Here is a 17,230-nt window from a genome sequence, read left to right as displayed (position 1 = left end):
CTTCCCTCCGCTGCCACTGAACTCCAACATTTTTCTTACCTTCCACTTCAGCATAGAAATGAAAGATAAATGGCCACTCATTTGCATCAGGGGATCATTATTATTTCAAGTAAAAATTATGTTTTCATTATGCGATTGGCACAATTTAACTTTGGATTTCAGTCAGTGTAATTCCAAAACCCATTTATCTTGCCCACGGCTCACCATCACCTCCAACTTGAGTCACCTGCCTGAATAATAAAGTGAATCGAGGACAATCAAGGCATGACTAATTTATGGAAATCATTCAAACATTCAAGCTACACATGCAATGACATCGGGAATATTGGTGCAATGCCTGACATATAATATAGCACCAAACCTGAATTCAGCCCAAGCAGAACATTGGTTCGACTCCCAGCCTCTTCCTACTTTATTGGGATAAATATCCATACCTTTCTTGCTTCTTCTGGCCTTGTGGAACAGACCCTTCAGCCCATCACATCAATGCAAATGATACCAATCTAAAATAATCCCATCTACTTCCATGTGGTTTCAATTCCTCTATTCACTGTCTGTTCATGTGCCTGACTAAACACCTCTTAAATATTGCTATTATATCTGGTTACACCACCTCCCTGGGCAGTGCTTCCAGGCACCCACCATATATACATTTGTAATTGATGATAGTTTTATCATTAACCCCCCCCCCCCACCTTTTTGGCTCTGATGCTCCAACTGCCTGCCCATCGGAGCTCCCGACACCCCAACTGTGAACCCTCAGCCCAACCACCCGTTGATCCAAGCTCTCCACAACCTGATGATGGATCCTCGCCACAGCTGCCCACCCTTTGGAGCTTGTGAAGCCCTGACCATGGACCCTCACCCCATCTGAGTTCCCAGAGCCCTGAATGCGTCATACTACCTGGTCTTGGCCATCCGAGCTCCAGAAGCCTTGAATGATGCAGGTACTTACCGTAATCAAAAGTATGACCCCATGTAAAAGTCAAGCCCCCCACCATTTTGAAGTGAAAAATTGGTCCAAAAAATTCAACCATTACATGAGTACATATGGTACATTCTTCCGTGTAAAAATACTTACTTCAAATCTCCTTAAAACATTACCCCTCTCATCTTAAGTTGATACCCTCTTGTATTTGAAATGTCCACCCTGAGCAGAAGATTCTATCAACCCTATCTATGCTTCCCACAGATTCCCAGGTCACCCCTTGTCCACTGGCACTCCAGAGGAAATAATCTGAATTTGTCCAACCTCTCCTAGCACATTTGAATGAGGCAACATCCTGCAGCACCTTCTCCAAAGTCTCCACATCCTGTCTATGGTGTGGCAACCAGAACTTCACCTAATACTCTCAATGTAGGCTAAGCAAGGGAGAAAGTATCCTGTCTGGATGTATCACAAATTGGCATGGAACTGCAAGAGTATGTAGACTGTTGGAAATGCAGCTCAGACCATCACACCGTACACCATCCTCTCCAATGACTCCATCTATATCTCTATGGAAAGTTTATAAAGGGCCATTCCATCCCAGTCATTCTCTGCTCTCTCCCCTTCCATCTGGCAAAAGATATACAAGCTTGAAAACAAATTCAAAGTAAGATTCCCTCTTGCTGTTATCAGCCTCTTAAATAGATCTCTTGTTGGCAGAAGGTATAACATACAATTATAGAACCGAAACAGGCCAATTCAGCTCTTCTAGTCCATGCCAAATATCATCTTCCACCTAATCCCATTGATCCACACCTGGCCCATAATCCTCCACACCTCTCTCATCAAGATAACTATCTAACTTTTCCTTAAAGATTAAAATTGAACCTGCATCTAGCACTTCAGCTGGAAGGTCATTCCACACTCCCACACCTTCTGAATGAAGAAGGTTTCCCTTATACTTTTCCCCCTTCAATCTCAATCTCAATTCACGTCCACCTGTTTGAATCTTCCCCATTCTCATTGACTCTCTGTCCCCCTCATCATTTTATATACCTCAGATCACCCCTCAATCTTCTATGCTAGAGGGAATAATGTCCCAGCCTGCTCTACTTTTCCCTGTAACTTAAACCCTGAAACCCATACAATATTCTTGTAAATCTCCTCTGCACTCTCTTCATTCTGTTTATATCCTATTAATATGGTGACCAAAACTGCACCCAATATTCCAAGTTTGGCCTCACCAATGCTTTATACAACTTCAACATTACCACTTTATCTACATGCAACTCTATTTTCAGGGAATTATGTACCAGAATTCCTAAATCCCTTTGTTCTTCTGCACTCCTCAATTGTCTACCATTTAATGTGTACGACCTTTGCTGTTTAGTCTTACCAAAATGTAACATCTCACACTTTTCAGCATTAAATTCCATTTGCCATCTTTCAGCCCACCTTTCTAACTGTCCTATATCCCACTGCAAGCTTTGATAACCTTCTTCACTGTCCACAACACCAATCTTTGTATCATCTGTCTACTCACTAATCCAATTTACCACCCTATCATCCAGATCATTAATATATATGACAAACATTGAACCCAGTACCGATTCCTGTGGCACTCCACTAATCACTGGCCTCCAATTTGACTAACAATTTTCCACCAGACTCTCTCTGGCATCTCCCATCCAACCATTGTTGAATCTATTTCACTACTTCAACATTCTCTTTTCTCTTTGGCTTGGCTTGGCGGATGAAGATTTATGGAGGGGGTAAAAGTCCACGTCAGCTGCAGGCTCGATTGTGGCTGACAAGTCCGATGCGGGACAGGCAGACATGGTTGCAGCGGAAAATTGGTTGGTTGGGGTTGGGTGTTTCCTCCTTTGTCTTTTGTCAGTGAGGTGGGCTCTGCGGTCTTCTTCAAAGGAGGTTAATACCTTCTTAACTAACCTCTTAATTAATACCTTAGCTAACCTCTTATGTGGAACCTTGCCAAAGGCCTTACCAAAGTACATACAGACAACATCCACAGCCCTCCCTTCGTCCACCTTGGTATCCTCCTCAAAAAACCATATAAAATTTGTTAAACATGATCTATCATGTACAAAACCATGTTGACTACTCCTAATCAATCTCTGTCTTTCCAAATAACTGTATATACCATCTCTAACAACACACTCTATTAACTTACCCACCAATGACACCAGACTCACAGCCCTATAATTACCAGGTTTACTTTTGGAGCCCTTTTTAAACAGCAGAACATAAGCCACCCTCCAGACCTCCACTGTGGCCAGTGACATTTTAAATTTTTCTGTCAGAGCCCCCACTATTTGTACACTAACATCCCTCAGGGTCCTAGGAAATATCTTGTCAGGACCCAGAGATTTATCCACCTTGATTCTCTTTAAAATAGCCAATACTACTCCCTCATTAATCTGAATCTTATCGATGACCTCACTACCAGATTTCCCCACTTCACCTGATACAATGATTTGAAATGATTTTTTTTAAAGAAAAATAATCATTTAAATTTCCCTTCTGCTTTCTCATATGGCCGACCCCTCTGATCCTGAAGTGATCCAATTTTATCCCTCACTATTCTTTTACTTTTAGTGTACCTGTAGAAACCTTTTTGGATTTATTTCTACTTTGCCTGCCAAAGCAGCCTCACATCTCCTTTCAGTCTTTCTAATTTCTTTCTGAAGGTTGTTTTTTTAAATACCCCTTATAGTCCTCAAACGCCCACATCCCTCTTCCTACGAACCAAATTCCCAATTATCCTTTGAAAAACAATGCTCCCTACATTTTCTAACCTTTCCTTTAATCCTCTCATATTGACTCTACTCTCAAAATCCTTCCCTGAAAATAAATGATCCCAATCCACCCTTTAAATCCTTTTGCATCTCTTCGAAATTTGCCTTCTACTGCTTCAAATAGATATGCTGGTTTTGGAGGCTGTGCTGAAGGTTCACCAGGTTCAATCGAGAAAGAACAAAGTTAGCATGAGAAGAGATTGAATTGCCTTTGGAGTTCAAAAGAATGAGGGGAATTGTTGTAGAGTTGTACACAATTTTGAAAGTTATTGATAAGCTGGAAGTAGGGAGGTTGTTTTCACTGGCAGGTGAGACTAGAACTAGGTGATAATAACTTCAAGATACAAGAGGGTAGATTTAAGACAGAGTAAGTGCTTCTCCCAGAGTAGTGAATCTGAGGAATTCTTTGCCCAATGATGCAGTCAAGGCTGGCTCATTAAATATAGTTAAAACACAGAGAACATTTGAAGAGCAGGGTAAATATGGCTGTAGCAAGTCAGAATTTTGGATACTGTACATTCAATGTGTGAGACAATAAATTCATTATTAAGTAAGGGTTATGGAGAACAGATAGGGAAATACATTTTATTTATTCATTATTGCGCTACCTACTGTATGGGTGAACTTCCCTGGATAGGACACAACATAAAGCTTCTTAACTGTATCCTGTTACACGTAGCAATAAACAGTTCAATATCGGGCTGTGGAAATAGATTTGCATAGATGCAAAATACTCAAGGTATTTTGAATCTACGCGAGAGAACATTTACAAAACAATCGTAACATTCAACATTTCTCTTTACAACAGTGCCTCTAAAGATTTTATATTTTGAAAATGATGCTGGATTATTTAAAGAAAGTGCTAGAAATATGTCTTTTTGTAGAATTTTCATTTGGGCTCTGATTTAATTCACTGAATTCACTTTCAAAGTTTTTGTCATCAGGTCGCAGTGTTATTTACACAATCACACTTCATTCAAGGTCACAGAACCTCATACAAATTCACCCAGAGAATTATTAAAATTATCCAGGATCCACGCTTCCATTCATTTAAAGCTACACATGAAACATGAATGTCTTCCTGGAGCTACCTGGGCTGCAATCAAGAGCAGCCAACAGACGAAAGGAATACAAACATTTAGAAATTCTATCATATCCACTTACAGGACAGGTTAAATGTTAGCCTGAGAGGAATTAGACATTGTCACTTTAATTGCCATCAATCAGTATCAATAAGCAGGCCCAATCATCCATATATTTGACACCAGCCTCCAAAAGCAGGCATTCTATTCCAAATTATGGTGTCTTTACTTGAGGAAGGATGTACTGGTGTTGGTTCTCCAGGTTGATTCCAGAGATGAGGGGATTAACTTATGGGGATAGATTTGAGTCGTCTGGGATTGTACTCACTGGAATTTAGAATGAGAGAGAATCTTATAGAAACATAAAAATTATAAAAGGCATACATGAGATAAGTAAGTTGTTTCCATTGGTGGGGGAGATAAGAACTAGAGGACAAATAGCCTCAAGAATCAAGGAAGATTTAGGATGAAGGAGGAAATGTTATTCCCCGAGGGTGGTGAATCTAAGGAATTTGCTGCCCATTGAAGCAATGTAGGTTACCTCAGTAAATATACTTAAGACAAGGTTGGATAGATTTTTACATAGATGAGGAATTAAGGGATATGGGGAAAAATAGGGTAGGGTAGATCAGCCATTATCTCATTGAATGGCTGAGTAGGCTCAACGGGCCAGATGGCCAACCCGTTCCCATTTCTTGTTATGTTCCACTCACATCCCACTTTAAATAATTCCCGTTCCTTCGGTGCTCTGTGATTAGTAAGGTGGTTTGTGAGTGGGAAGGGAAGGTTGAGAATCACTGCTGTAGACCTAATTGTTACTGAAACATTTTGCTTGAGAAAAATTGTCATTGGCCCATTTCCTTTGGAGTTATGAAACCATGCACATAATGTGTCGTTTAGGGATGATTAAAGCAATGGTTTTCAAACTTTTTCTTTCCACTCACATACCACCTTAGGCACTCCCTTACTAATCACAGAGCACCGATGGCATTGGGAATATGTGAGTGGAAAGAAAAAGGTTGAGAACCACTGTGCTAATCCCTTTATTCCAGGAATCATTCTGTGAACCATCTCCAATGCCAGCACTTCTTTTCTTAAATAAGGGACCATGATCTTATTGAATGGAGCTGCCTCAACAGCCTACTCCTGCTCCGATTTCTTATTTTCTTAAATATCTTCATGAGAGCCAATTTCCAGGAAGACAAATGCTTCAGGGTTGCTTTCAAAGAACACTCTCACCATCTCATGGGAAGCCCTGGCCTGCATCTACTAAAAACACAGGAGAGCATTCCAGAAGTCATGATGGGAGCTCAGAAGCCATCCACTCACAGATGTGATCCCAAGATCACTCTTCATTGAACCAAGACCAACTGTCGTAGAGTTTGTGGATCTTCCAGAGGGGTTTGCAGCCAACTCAAACCCACAAAACTGACTGGGAGTAAATCAGCTTTGTTCTCAAAGAACTGCTGAAAGACGTGTGCACTGAACACATTTAACTTCCAAAGGCCCATTTTAAACCTCAAAAATAATAATCCATTGCTCATTAGCATCTTAAATGGAAATTAGGATATTTAAATATCAAGAACAATTGGTCAAATTGGTGATTGACATTCTATTTCAAATTTTATCCCAATTTAAATCGAATATCAAAATGCAAGAGCATTTCTTTTTGTTCTATTGCGGTCATAATTTCAAATTAAGCAGATTGACACCCAAAATGTGGATCACATAATCAATACAGTACACATGAACCAAGATTTCTGCAAGGATTATCGAGGGCTTCATCAAACGTAGGACTGAAGGAGCATCTTTGGCAGCAAAGAAGTTGAAGGAGGTAATTACAGAGCTTGGGCCAAGGCAAATGAAAGCATGAATGATTGTGCATTATAATTGGGACTGCACAAGAGACCAGAATCAGACAAATGCATGCAGCTTCTGGAGGGAGAAATAGATGCAGGAATAAGAGAGAAATAAAGTGATTTCAAAAGGTCACTAAGAATACTCAGGATTATCTACTGCACAATGGTATTTCCATATTTTCTAGTTCTTAAGTATGTGATCACTTACTCAATGAAGACAATTGAAATAGATTCACCCAGGAGGCTTTAAACTAATCTGGCTGGTGGTTGGAATACAAGAAGAGTAGGGCTGAAAAGATTAAGGATATTGAGGAAGTCAAAGAAAGTGTGTTGAAGCAGAACAAGGCAAGCACTAATGTAAAACAGGTAAATGTATTTTAATGCAAGCTTGACAAGAAACGTGAACAAGCTTAGGCATGGATAGGTACAGAACAACGGAATATTGTAACCATTTGAAAGAGGTAGTTGAAGGAGGTATAGGGCAGGCACCTCAATGTTCTGGAGTACTGAAGCTACAGGTGCAATAGAAACAACTGCAAGAGGCCATTGGTAAGGGTTGCAATATTAATCAAATATAGTTCTGAGGATATTGGCAGAGAACTATTGTGTGAAGCAGTGTGGGTCTAAGAACTGAAAAAGAGTCATCACTCACATTGGGTGCATACCATAGGCCACTAAATAGTCACCAGGAGCTAGAGGAACAAATATGAGAAATGATTGCTGATGTATGAGATAGCAAAGGTGTTATTGCAGGTGATTTCAACTTCACTTCCTCAGCACTGGCTGAGAAAGCCAGGGTTAGATTGGATGGGGTGAACTGTAAGTGTGTCCACAATTTTCAACAGCAAAATGTGTATAGGCCTACAAAGGAAAGGGCAATATTGAACCTTAATGATGGATTTATGGCCAAGTTTCCAAATGACCGCAGATGGAAGGGCAGGTGATGTTGAGAAGAGATCCACTGGGTCTTGGGAGTCCTACTGCAGGATTCATAAAGGTCAACGAGCAGATCAAGTCAATGATAAGGAAGGCAAGTGCAAGATGAGCATTCATTTCCAGGGCTAGACTATAAAAACAAGGATGCAATGCTGAGACTTGATAAGACATTGGTCAGGTCACATTAGGTGTATTATCAGCAGTTTTTGGCTCAATATCAAAGGGTGTGCTGGCGTTGGAGAGGGTCCAGGAGGAAGTGTACAAGAATAACTGTGGCCTGGGGATAAGAGGGTTAGCATACGAGGAATGTTTGATGGCTCTCTGCCTTGTACTTGCTAGAGTTTAGAAGGATGAAGTGGTGAGGGGAGAGAATGACATTGAAAATATTGAAAGGACTGGATAGAGTGAATGTAGAGATGCTTCCAGTGGTGGAAGAGTCTAGGACCAGAGATGCTTCCAGTGGTGGAAGAGTCTAGGACCAGAGATGCTTCCAGTGGTGGAAGAGTCTAGGACCAGAGATGCTTCCAGTGGTGGAAGAGTCTAGGACCAGAGATGCTTCCAGTGGTGGAAGAGACTAGGACTAGAGATGCTTCCAGTGGTGGAAGAGTCTAGGACCAGAAGGCACAGCCTCAGAATAAAAAGGCATCCTTTAGATCAGAGATGAGAAATGTCTTCAGTTGTGAATCTGCGGAATTTGTTACCACAGATGGCTGTGGAGGCCAAGTCATTTGGTACATTTAAAACGGAGGCTGATAAGGGCATCAAAGGTTATGAGGAGAAGGCAGGAAAATGAGGTTGAGAAGAATACAGCCATTATTTGAATGGCAGAGCAGACAGACTCTCTGGGCCAATTGGCTTAATTTTTTTTTTCTTGTGATTTAATAGGTCCTTTAGAATCTGGATAAAATGTCTAAGTATAGTGTCAGGGGAGATGGGGAATATCTTAAATGAATTATTTTGTGAATGTGTTTACTGCGCAGCAGGACTAGCAAGAGCCTAGCTATAAAGGATATTACAACATTGGAAAGGGTACAGAAGAGGTTTTACCAAGTTGTCGCCAGGATTATGGAAGTTGTTATTGTGCAAGAAGTTGAGACAGATCTTTCTGAGGTCTACAAATTCATGAGTATAGATAAGGTGAACAGTGTTTCCTTGGAGATCAGAGGACATAACTAAAAGGAAAGAAGGATAGGATTAGGGAGAAATGTAAGGGGACATATGCTCAGAAAGTGGTGGGGATGTGGAATGTGCTAAAAAGTGGCAGAGATAGGTACATTAGTTTCCTTTAAGAAACACTTGAATGAATGGGAGAGGTTTGCAGGGGAAAGGGTCTAATGCAGACGTGGGATTAAAGTAACAGGGTACATTGTTCAGCATGGACAAACTTGGCTTGTGAGACTATTTCTGTGCTATAAGATTCTATGACTAAGATCAGGTTCCTTATCACAGCTTTCTTACAGGCGGAAGAGAAAATTCATACATTTATCCTCACTCATGAAGGTACACAATGACAGGATAACCATTGTCAATGCAGATTTTAAGATGATTCATGTTATTCCCATTCTTCAGATCAGAGCCAGGCAGGAAATGTGGACACGGAAAGAAAGAATAATCAAAAAAAAGCAGCTCAAGTAAAAAAAAATAAGAATTGTATTGCAGGTTCCATATGAAAGAGAACAAAAACAAACATACCCTACTTAAAATGGTTTAATTTTGTGCATTTATGTAATGTCTGCAAAACCCTTTTCAGTGTTTTTCAACTAGATTCTGTTGGGCACATGGCAATGTTAATGCATATTAGTGTATCATTCCAAAACATGTTTTCTTATTTTCTTACAAGAGCTTATGCAGCCACTTTATAATGAATATATCATGTAAAATATTCTCAATAATTTGAAATCAGACTGAAACATTTGTTTAAACAAAAAATGACAGATAATAATTAGTGCGTTTGAGTTCATCTCTGTATTTTCTCCCTGCCCTCTACATCATTAATGATTTATTTTCTCTTTTTAAAAAAAAGTTTTTTCTCTCTATACACTTTGGAAACAATCTTCTCTAGCTGCTTTAAAAAAAACTATTTAAAACTTTAATTAATCTTGCTTATTTACATGTACTGTTCTTTCTAAAAATGTACATTTGCTGTTCCAAATATTGTCGTATTTATTGCTGATGTCACTTTCTTGTGACAGAAGGGACAGTATAAAGTGAAAAATGGAAAACATTAGCTTATGTTTAAAGTGTGTGGCTGTAAACAGTAGTAAAACATGAAAGTCTGTAGACACCACAGTTGAAGTAAAAAATACAATGCTGGAGAAACTCAGCAAGTCAAATAGTGTCCTTTATATAGCAAAATTGAAAAATGTTGGCAGGCGGCCAAACAAAATGATGGGGTGGGGGGGGGAGGTATAGCCTGTGCTCCTCTCCCTACCACCCCCATTTTGTTTGGATTCCTACAGACCTTCTTCCATACCTGAAATGTCGGCGATGTATCTTTATCTTTGCTCTATGAAGTACATTGTTTGACCTGCTGAGTTCCTCCAGCATTGGGTTTTGGCTGCAACCTGTGCAGTTTTGGGTAACAATCCTACTGATAGCAGAAAAGCCATTCTTTGAACTTTTCAAATTGATTTCAATATTATGTAGAGCCTTGTCGAGTCATTGCATTATCGATGCTTTATAATGGTCCAACACTTAGAAGTCATACTGACCAGTTACTTTTCAGAACACGTTTTACATGGCCACTATGTACTAAATGTGAACACTATAAAATCTGTGTGAACATCAACTAAAATACAATATCAAACTTAAACTGACAGCATGTATACATTTCCATAAGAACTTAAAAGCTGAGAGTACTGTTGTCATACACAGTAGATAACACGAAGTGATCCACTGGCTAAATGTTACACAAATTATAAAATTTTTTTGCATTCTTTGATCGCGGTACATCATAAGTAATAATCTGCGTTATGGAAAGGCAAGTGTGATAGAAAGAGCAGAATCTCACGGATGGCTAGTTCTTCACACTTAAGGAAGTAAGATTTACAAACAGACATTAAAAAATAAAACATTTTTTCTTCATGAAACTAAGAGGCTGGTGCCCACCATGTTACATACAGATCCAGGAGCATGGAGATGCTGTTGCAGTTTGGCAAGTGGCTTTGGTAGGCTTTCAGTACCTGCAAAAAAAAATCTCTCTGGAAGCACTTAGTGCTGTCTTACAAGTTAAGGCATGATGCAATTCTACATAATAAATACAATTAAAATTTACAGTATTAAGGTAAGGCATCAAATTAGCTTTTCCATAATCCGGGATCAGGTAATTCAGTTTGTTTACAATTCACACGGTCTGGTCAAGCACAGTCATTTTATCATCGGTCAAGACAGAAGCTGCCTTTTGCCACGCGAGACCAAACTGTAGTGTCATCAGTTGACAGCACCTCAAACTGCAGTGGTAATGAGGCAGAGAAAGCAATTTTCAATTTAGCCCAAGGAATGATTTTTAAAAAAAATACAACTCTCTCTCCTATTTAAGGCATCTACCGTTTATATAAAGTGAACAGCTCATGGTACGAAGAGAGTTTCGGCAGCACAGTTACAAAGAACAGTGCAACTCTACGTTGGAATTTTCTGGCATCGGCCAGACTGAGTACAAGACGACGTTCAGCAAGAAAAACCTTCCTGATGGTCATAGAGGCATAGATCCACTGTCTGTTTAAAAGAGTTTCATTTCAGTTGCATGGAATTGGAGGAGCATTGATGGCACAGACTGCAGTAAAAGATTGGAAACATCCATTATTTGCCTCAAACGGGGCATTTCTGTGAGCCACAGTCAGCTATGAATTCACAGTTTCTACTCCATGAAAGTTCGCTTGTTGTATTTAACACCAATCTGCTATGTAATCAAATTCCTTGAACATTCCCTGCTCCTCCTCAACCAGAATTCTTGGTTCTCGGGGTGGTGTAAGAATTGGTGCCTCTGAGGTAAATTCTTCATCGAAGTTGCTAACGTCTTCTCGATCTTGGATTATGGGCTGGAATGGGGGTTTTACTTTCTTTGCTAACAAAGCCTTCCAATCAACAGCCTGCAAGAAGCAATAAAAGATATGCTTAGGAACATTTAATGAACACGTCCACTGTAGCACAACTGATATGGGATACAGGTGGAAGAATAATTACTCTCCATTCAAGTGAATTCAGGAATGCTGTCAACAGAGAGCAGCTGTAATCATCAAACATCCACACCACCCAGCACATGCTCTGTTCTTGCTGCTAACATCTGGAAAGAGGTATCGGTGTCACAGGACTCACACCACCAGGTTCAGGAACAGCTGCTACCCCATCACCATCAGATTCCTTAACCACAAACTCAATCAGGGACTTATTAAGAATCTTAATTATGCAATTTATTGATTTTTAAAAAATTCTCTCTGTATTGTACAATTTGTTTACATGTGTATGCTGTGTCTTATTTTTGCATTGCCAATAAGTGGTGATTCTGCCTTACCTGCAGGAAAAAGAATCTCAGGATTGAATGGGATCTCATGTATAGACTCCGACAATAAATCGGAATTACAGAATTGTTGTAATTTCTAAACTCTTTGTTTTGACCAATGTCCATACACCGATGAACTTACAAGTTGTTCAGTTTACTTATGGGTTTTTTGAGGTTTTTTTGTGCAGCCATAATATCAGTGGAGGAATATACAAGTAGCAAGGGATCTCCATTCACGTGCAAGAGCCAATAAGGTAAATATGCGTCAGTTCACCACAAAATTGACAGCATTTTGCAGCAAGTTTTGGACTACTGAGTAAATTGAGGCTGATTTCTGGCTAGAAAGGTAGTCAAGGGTTGAAATGATTGGGAATAAATCTGACTAAAGATCTAATCAGTTATCTTAAGGCATAACTGAATCTATATATTTCTATATCACACTTTAAATGTTCTCAGTTCATGTTCCTTCCATAAGCTTTTATGCAATACTGACATACAAAGCAATGTAGCCAGGCTTTAACACTCAGCCAAAATAGTATAACAAGCTCCCGTTTGAGCAAAATGGGATTATCACTGTAAGGGATAGTACAGACAGGAAGGACTGAATGGTCACAGTTAACATTTCCCACAAGCACAACACAAGACATAGCCCAGCAATAATTCGATATATTGGAAGAACTGAGGGAAGGGTTGTCACATTTGTGATTTTGCAAATGAGAACCATTATGTCTGCTGGAGAGACACAGTCTTTTGAACCAGCTATGTGGCCATACATTCTGTGAAATTCAAGGCAAAGCATGCTCTGTGAAGGACTGGGCCTTTTTGGTGGATTGACCTGTGCCAGGAGGGTCTTTTTGGGAAGCAAATTGCTTCATTTTAAGTGTGACTAACAGTGAAGTTACTTGGAGAGACCAGTGCCAGGGCCTTGGAAGCTTCGTGGAGGCTGCCCAGTTCGAGTTTTGCCTTTGTTACGAGTCCAGAGGACCCCAAAACCCAGCAGCAATAGAAATTCACCAAGACAAATGGTTACTTAAACATAAGTTGCTTTTAATTTTCTTTAAAACATAAAAACAGGATCAAACTTAACATATTACTATTAATAACCCCCTTGTAATTCTAAGTGCACATGTATGTAATGTCTATATGTTCAGGAAAGTTCTTTGATTTGCAGTCCAATCTCACCTCTCATTCCTCCAAGTTCAGTGGTATCAGACAATTCTTGTCTTTGGCTTGGCTTCGCGGACGAAGATTTATGGAAGGGGTAAAATGTCCACGTCAGCTGCAGGCTCGAATGTGGCTGACAAGTCCGATGCGGGACAGGCAGACACGGTTGCAGCGGTTGCAGGGGAAAATTGGTGGGTTGGGGTTGGGTGTTGGGTTTTTCCTCCTTTGTCTTTTGTCAGTGAGGTGGGCTCTGCGGTCTTCTTCCAAGGAGGTTGCTGCCCGCCGAACTGTGAGACGCCAAGATGCACGGTTTGAGGCGATATCAGCCCACTGGCGGTGGTCAATGTGGCAGGCACCAAGAGATTTCTTTAGGCAGTCCTTGTACCTCTTCTTTGGTGCACCTCTGTCACGGTGGCCAGTGGAGAGCTCGCCATATAACACGATCTTGGGAAGGCGATGGTCCTCCATTCTGGAGACGTGACCCACCCAGCGCAGCTGGATCTTCAGCAGCGTGGACTCGATGCTGTTGGCCTCTGCCATCTCGAGTACTTCGATGTTAGGGATGAAGGCGCTCCAATGAATGTTGAGGATGGAGCGGAGACAATGCTGGTGGAAGCATTCTAGGAGCCGTAGGTGATGCCGGTAGAGGACCCATGATTCGGAGCCGAACAGGAGTGTGGGTATGACAACGGCTCTGTATACGCTTATCTTTGTGAGGTTTTTCAGTTGGTTGTTTTTCCAGACTCTTTTGTGTAGTCTTCCAAAGGCGCTATTTGCCTTGGCGAGTCTATTGTCTAACTCGTTGTTGATCCTTGCATCTGATGAAATGGTTCAGCCGAGATAGGTAAACTGGTTGACCGTTTTGAGTTTTGTGTGCCCGATGGAGATGTGGGGGTGCTGGTAGTCATGGTGGGGAGCTGGCTGATGGAGGACCTCCGTTTTCTTCAGGCTGACTTCCAAGCCAAACATTTTGGCAGTTTCCGCAAAACAGGACGTCAAGCGCTGAAGAGCTGGCTCTGAATGGGCAACTAAAGCGGCATCGTCTGCATAGAGTAGTTCACGGACAAGTTTCTCTCGTGTCTTGGTGTGAGCTTGCAGGCGCCTCAGATTGAAGAGACTGCCATCCGTGCGGTACCGGATGTAAACAGCGTCTTCATTGTTGAGGTCTTTCATGGCTTGGTTCAGCATCATGCTGAAAAAAATTGAAAAGAGGGTTGGTGCGAGAACACAGCCTTGCTTCACGGCATTGTTAATGGAGAAGGGTTCAGAGAGCTCATTTCTGTATCTGACCTGACCTTGTTGGTTTTCATGCAGTTGGATAACCATGTTGAGGAACTTTGGGGGGCATCCGATGCGCTCTAGTATTTGCCAAAGCCCTTTCCTGTTCACGGTGTCGAAGGCTTTGGTGAGGTCAACAAAGGTGATGTAGAGTCCTTTGTTTTGTTCTCTGCACTTTTCTTGGAGCTGTCTGAGGGCAAAGACCATGTCAGTAGTTCCTCTGTTTGCGCGAAAGCCACACTGTGATTCTGGGAGAATATTCTCGGCGACACTATGTATTATTCTATTTAGGAGAATCCTAGCGAAGATTTTGCCTGCAATGGAGAGCAGCGTGATTCCCCTGTAGTTTGAGCAGTCTGATTTCTCGCCTTTTTTTTGTACAGGGTGATGATGATGGCATCACGAAGGTCCTCAGCCAGTTCTCCTTGGTCCCAACAAAGCTTGAAAAACTCATGCAGTTTGACATGCAGAGTTTTGCCGCCAGCCTTCCAGACCTCTGGGGGGGGATTCCATCCATACCTGCTGCTTTGCCACTTTTTAGTTGTTCAATTGCCTTATATGTCTCATCCTGGGTGAGGACCTCATCCAGCTCTAGCCTTAGGGGCTGTTGAGGGAGCTGGAGCAGGGCGGAATCTTGGACTGAGCGGTTGGCACTGAAAAGAGATTGGAAGTGTTCTGACCATTGGTTGAGGATGGAGATCTTGTCGCTGAGGAGGACTTTGCCGTCTGAGCTGCGTAGCGGGCTTTGGACTTGGGGTGAGGGGCCGTACACTTACATTAGAGCCTCGTAGAAACCCCTGAAGTCGCCAATGTCCGCTCTGAGCTGGGTTCGCTTGGCGAGGCTAATCCACCACTCATTTTGGATCTCCCAGAGTTTGCGCTGAAGATGGCTGCATGCGCGACGGAAGGCTTGTTTCTTCTCTGGACAGGACGGCTTTGTAAGGTGAGCCTGGTGGGCAGCTCACTTCTTTGCCAGCAGCTCCTGGATTTCCTGGCTGTTATCGTCAAACCAGTCCTTGTTTTTCCTGGAGGAGAAGCCCAGTACCTCTTCAGTGGATTGCAGTATGGTAGTCTTCAGCTGATCCCAGAGGGTTTCAGGGGACGAGTCCGTGAGGCGGATTGCATCCTCGAGCTTTGCTTTACGCAGAATTAACATTTATGAATTTTCACCAAGATCTGGTGCTTAAAGGTAAATGGTTACTGCTCAGGAAGGTTCTGGTTGGTTTTAGAGAGAAATTTGTTGCTCGTTGGACACACAAACTGATTCCCTCCAATTAGTCATTTCAATGTTTAGCTGAAGAACTTGGCCCATCATGAGTTTTCCAAATGATAACCTCCTCTTCTTCCAGGTCACCACAGAGTTCCTCTTGTTTCCTTATTTCAGGTGATATACTCAAGCCAGCCATTTCCTCTTGTAAGGACTACAAAGATTTTTAACAGGCTGAACTCAGAACTCACAACCCATCTACAAAATAGGGTTTACAACAAGCCTGCCAGCTTGCCAGTTGCAGTTTCCAAAAGCTACAGCAGAACTATCTTTTCTCTCTCTCGCTCCAAAGAATCGTGTTTTTTTTTCTCTCTCTGTTTGCAAAACCCTCTTAGAACAGCAAACTAGAACCAGACAGATTGCAGGCACCAGAATCAGATTCTGCCAGGGCATCTGTTGCTTAAAGACAATGGTCCATTTATTCCACAACATCAGTTCAATTAACACCTACTTGTGAAGTCTCCATAGGCATTCTTCAAAGTTTCTGTGGACATGAAGTCTCTGCTTATGCATAGCTCTTGTATTTCAAATGAGATGTCTTTTGTGAAATGTTAATGTCTGTTTGTGAAGTGACCTACCTTAAACTCCCCACAATCTATCTCTTTTAAAAACATATTTGTATCTAATATTAAAACATAATGTAACCCTAACACCTACAAAAGGAGTGTTGTGACCATAGCTCGTGCGGATGGACATTTCTTCAAAGGCAACACAAGAAGAATTGGTGAGTCTGTGGCAGCTACAACTTCAGTCTCCCCATCAGTTCAACATTAAATCTGGGCATCAAATTTCAAATAACACTGAATTTGAAAGACTGAACATTGAATCAACTTTCTAGATTTCAGCCTGGACTGTAATAGTTTGGGAATATCTCACACACACGCATACATTAGACACCTGTGCAGAGTTGGGGATAGATTTAGTGTTAAGGATAGTTTAAAAGTTAAGACTATTGTTTAAGAGTTAGAAATAAAATTAGTCTTTTAAAATTAAATACTTTATGGTTTATTGCCTATTGCTGCTCGTTACGTGGGGTTGATAACAATAGTTCTTGGACAGGAATCTCTGCATACTACAGAAATGTCATGGACTTTTCCAAACATTATTCAAAATAGTAAACCTGCAAATATAGTTTGCATAATGTCAAGCACAAAAAAGCTACTCTGAATAATTTTGGGGAGGAAAATGACCCCTAATTCAAGGAATCCCCATCTAACTGAAGTATCACCACAAAATGGGAAATGGAGAGCAATACTAATAAAATTCCACATGAATAGCCTTTTCATTCTGACCCAAAGTCTCCGTCCTTTTTACACTCCCTTTAAATTGTCTTTGGAAATTTCGCGCCACTTTTTCTACTACCTCTGTAACTGTTCCCTAACTCTGTATCTCCCACTTCATC

The 17,230-nt window shown here is 41.2% G+C and overlaps 1 protein-coding gene across 3 annotated transcripts in view; it reads right to left on the bottom strand.

Moving 5' to 3' along the window:
* Nucleotides 1-4,315: 4,315 nt before the first annotated feature.
* The window catches only part of LOC138763989 (serine/threonine-protein kinase N2-like), a 206,164-nt gene continuing 193,249 nt past the window's right edge, over nucleotides 4,316-17,230 (bottom strand). For all 3 annotated transcript variants that reach the window (XM_069939117.1, XM_069939116.1, XM_069939115.1), the window contains one exon: nucleotides 4,316-11,709. In XM_069939117.1, the coding sequence (XP_069795218.1) occupies nucleotides 11,506-11,709 (204 nt within the window). In that variant the 3' untranslated portion in view covers nucleotides 4,316-11,505. The remainder of the gene's footprint in view (nucleotides 11,710-17,230) is intronic.

This window comes from Narcine bancroftii, chromosome 5, assembly GCF_036971445.1.
Source record: "Narcine bancroftii isolate sNarBan1 chromosome 5, sNarBan1.hap1, whole genome shotgun sequence".
In the NCBI taxonomy this organism is placed as follows: domain Eukaryota; kingdom Metazoa; phylum Chordata; class Chondrichthyes; order Torpediniformes; family Narcinidae; genus Narcine; species Narcine bancroftii.
This window is presented reverse-complemented; position numbering and strand designations above follow the sequence as displayed.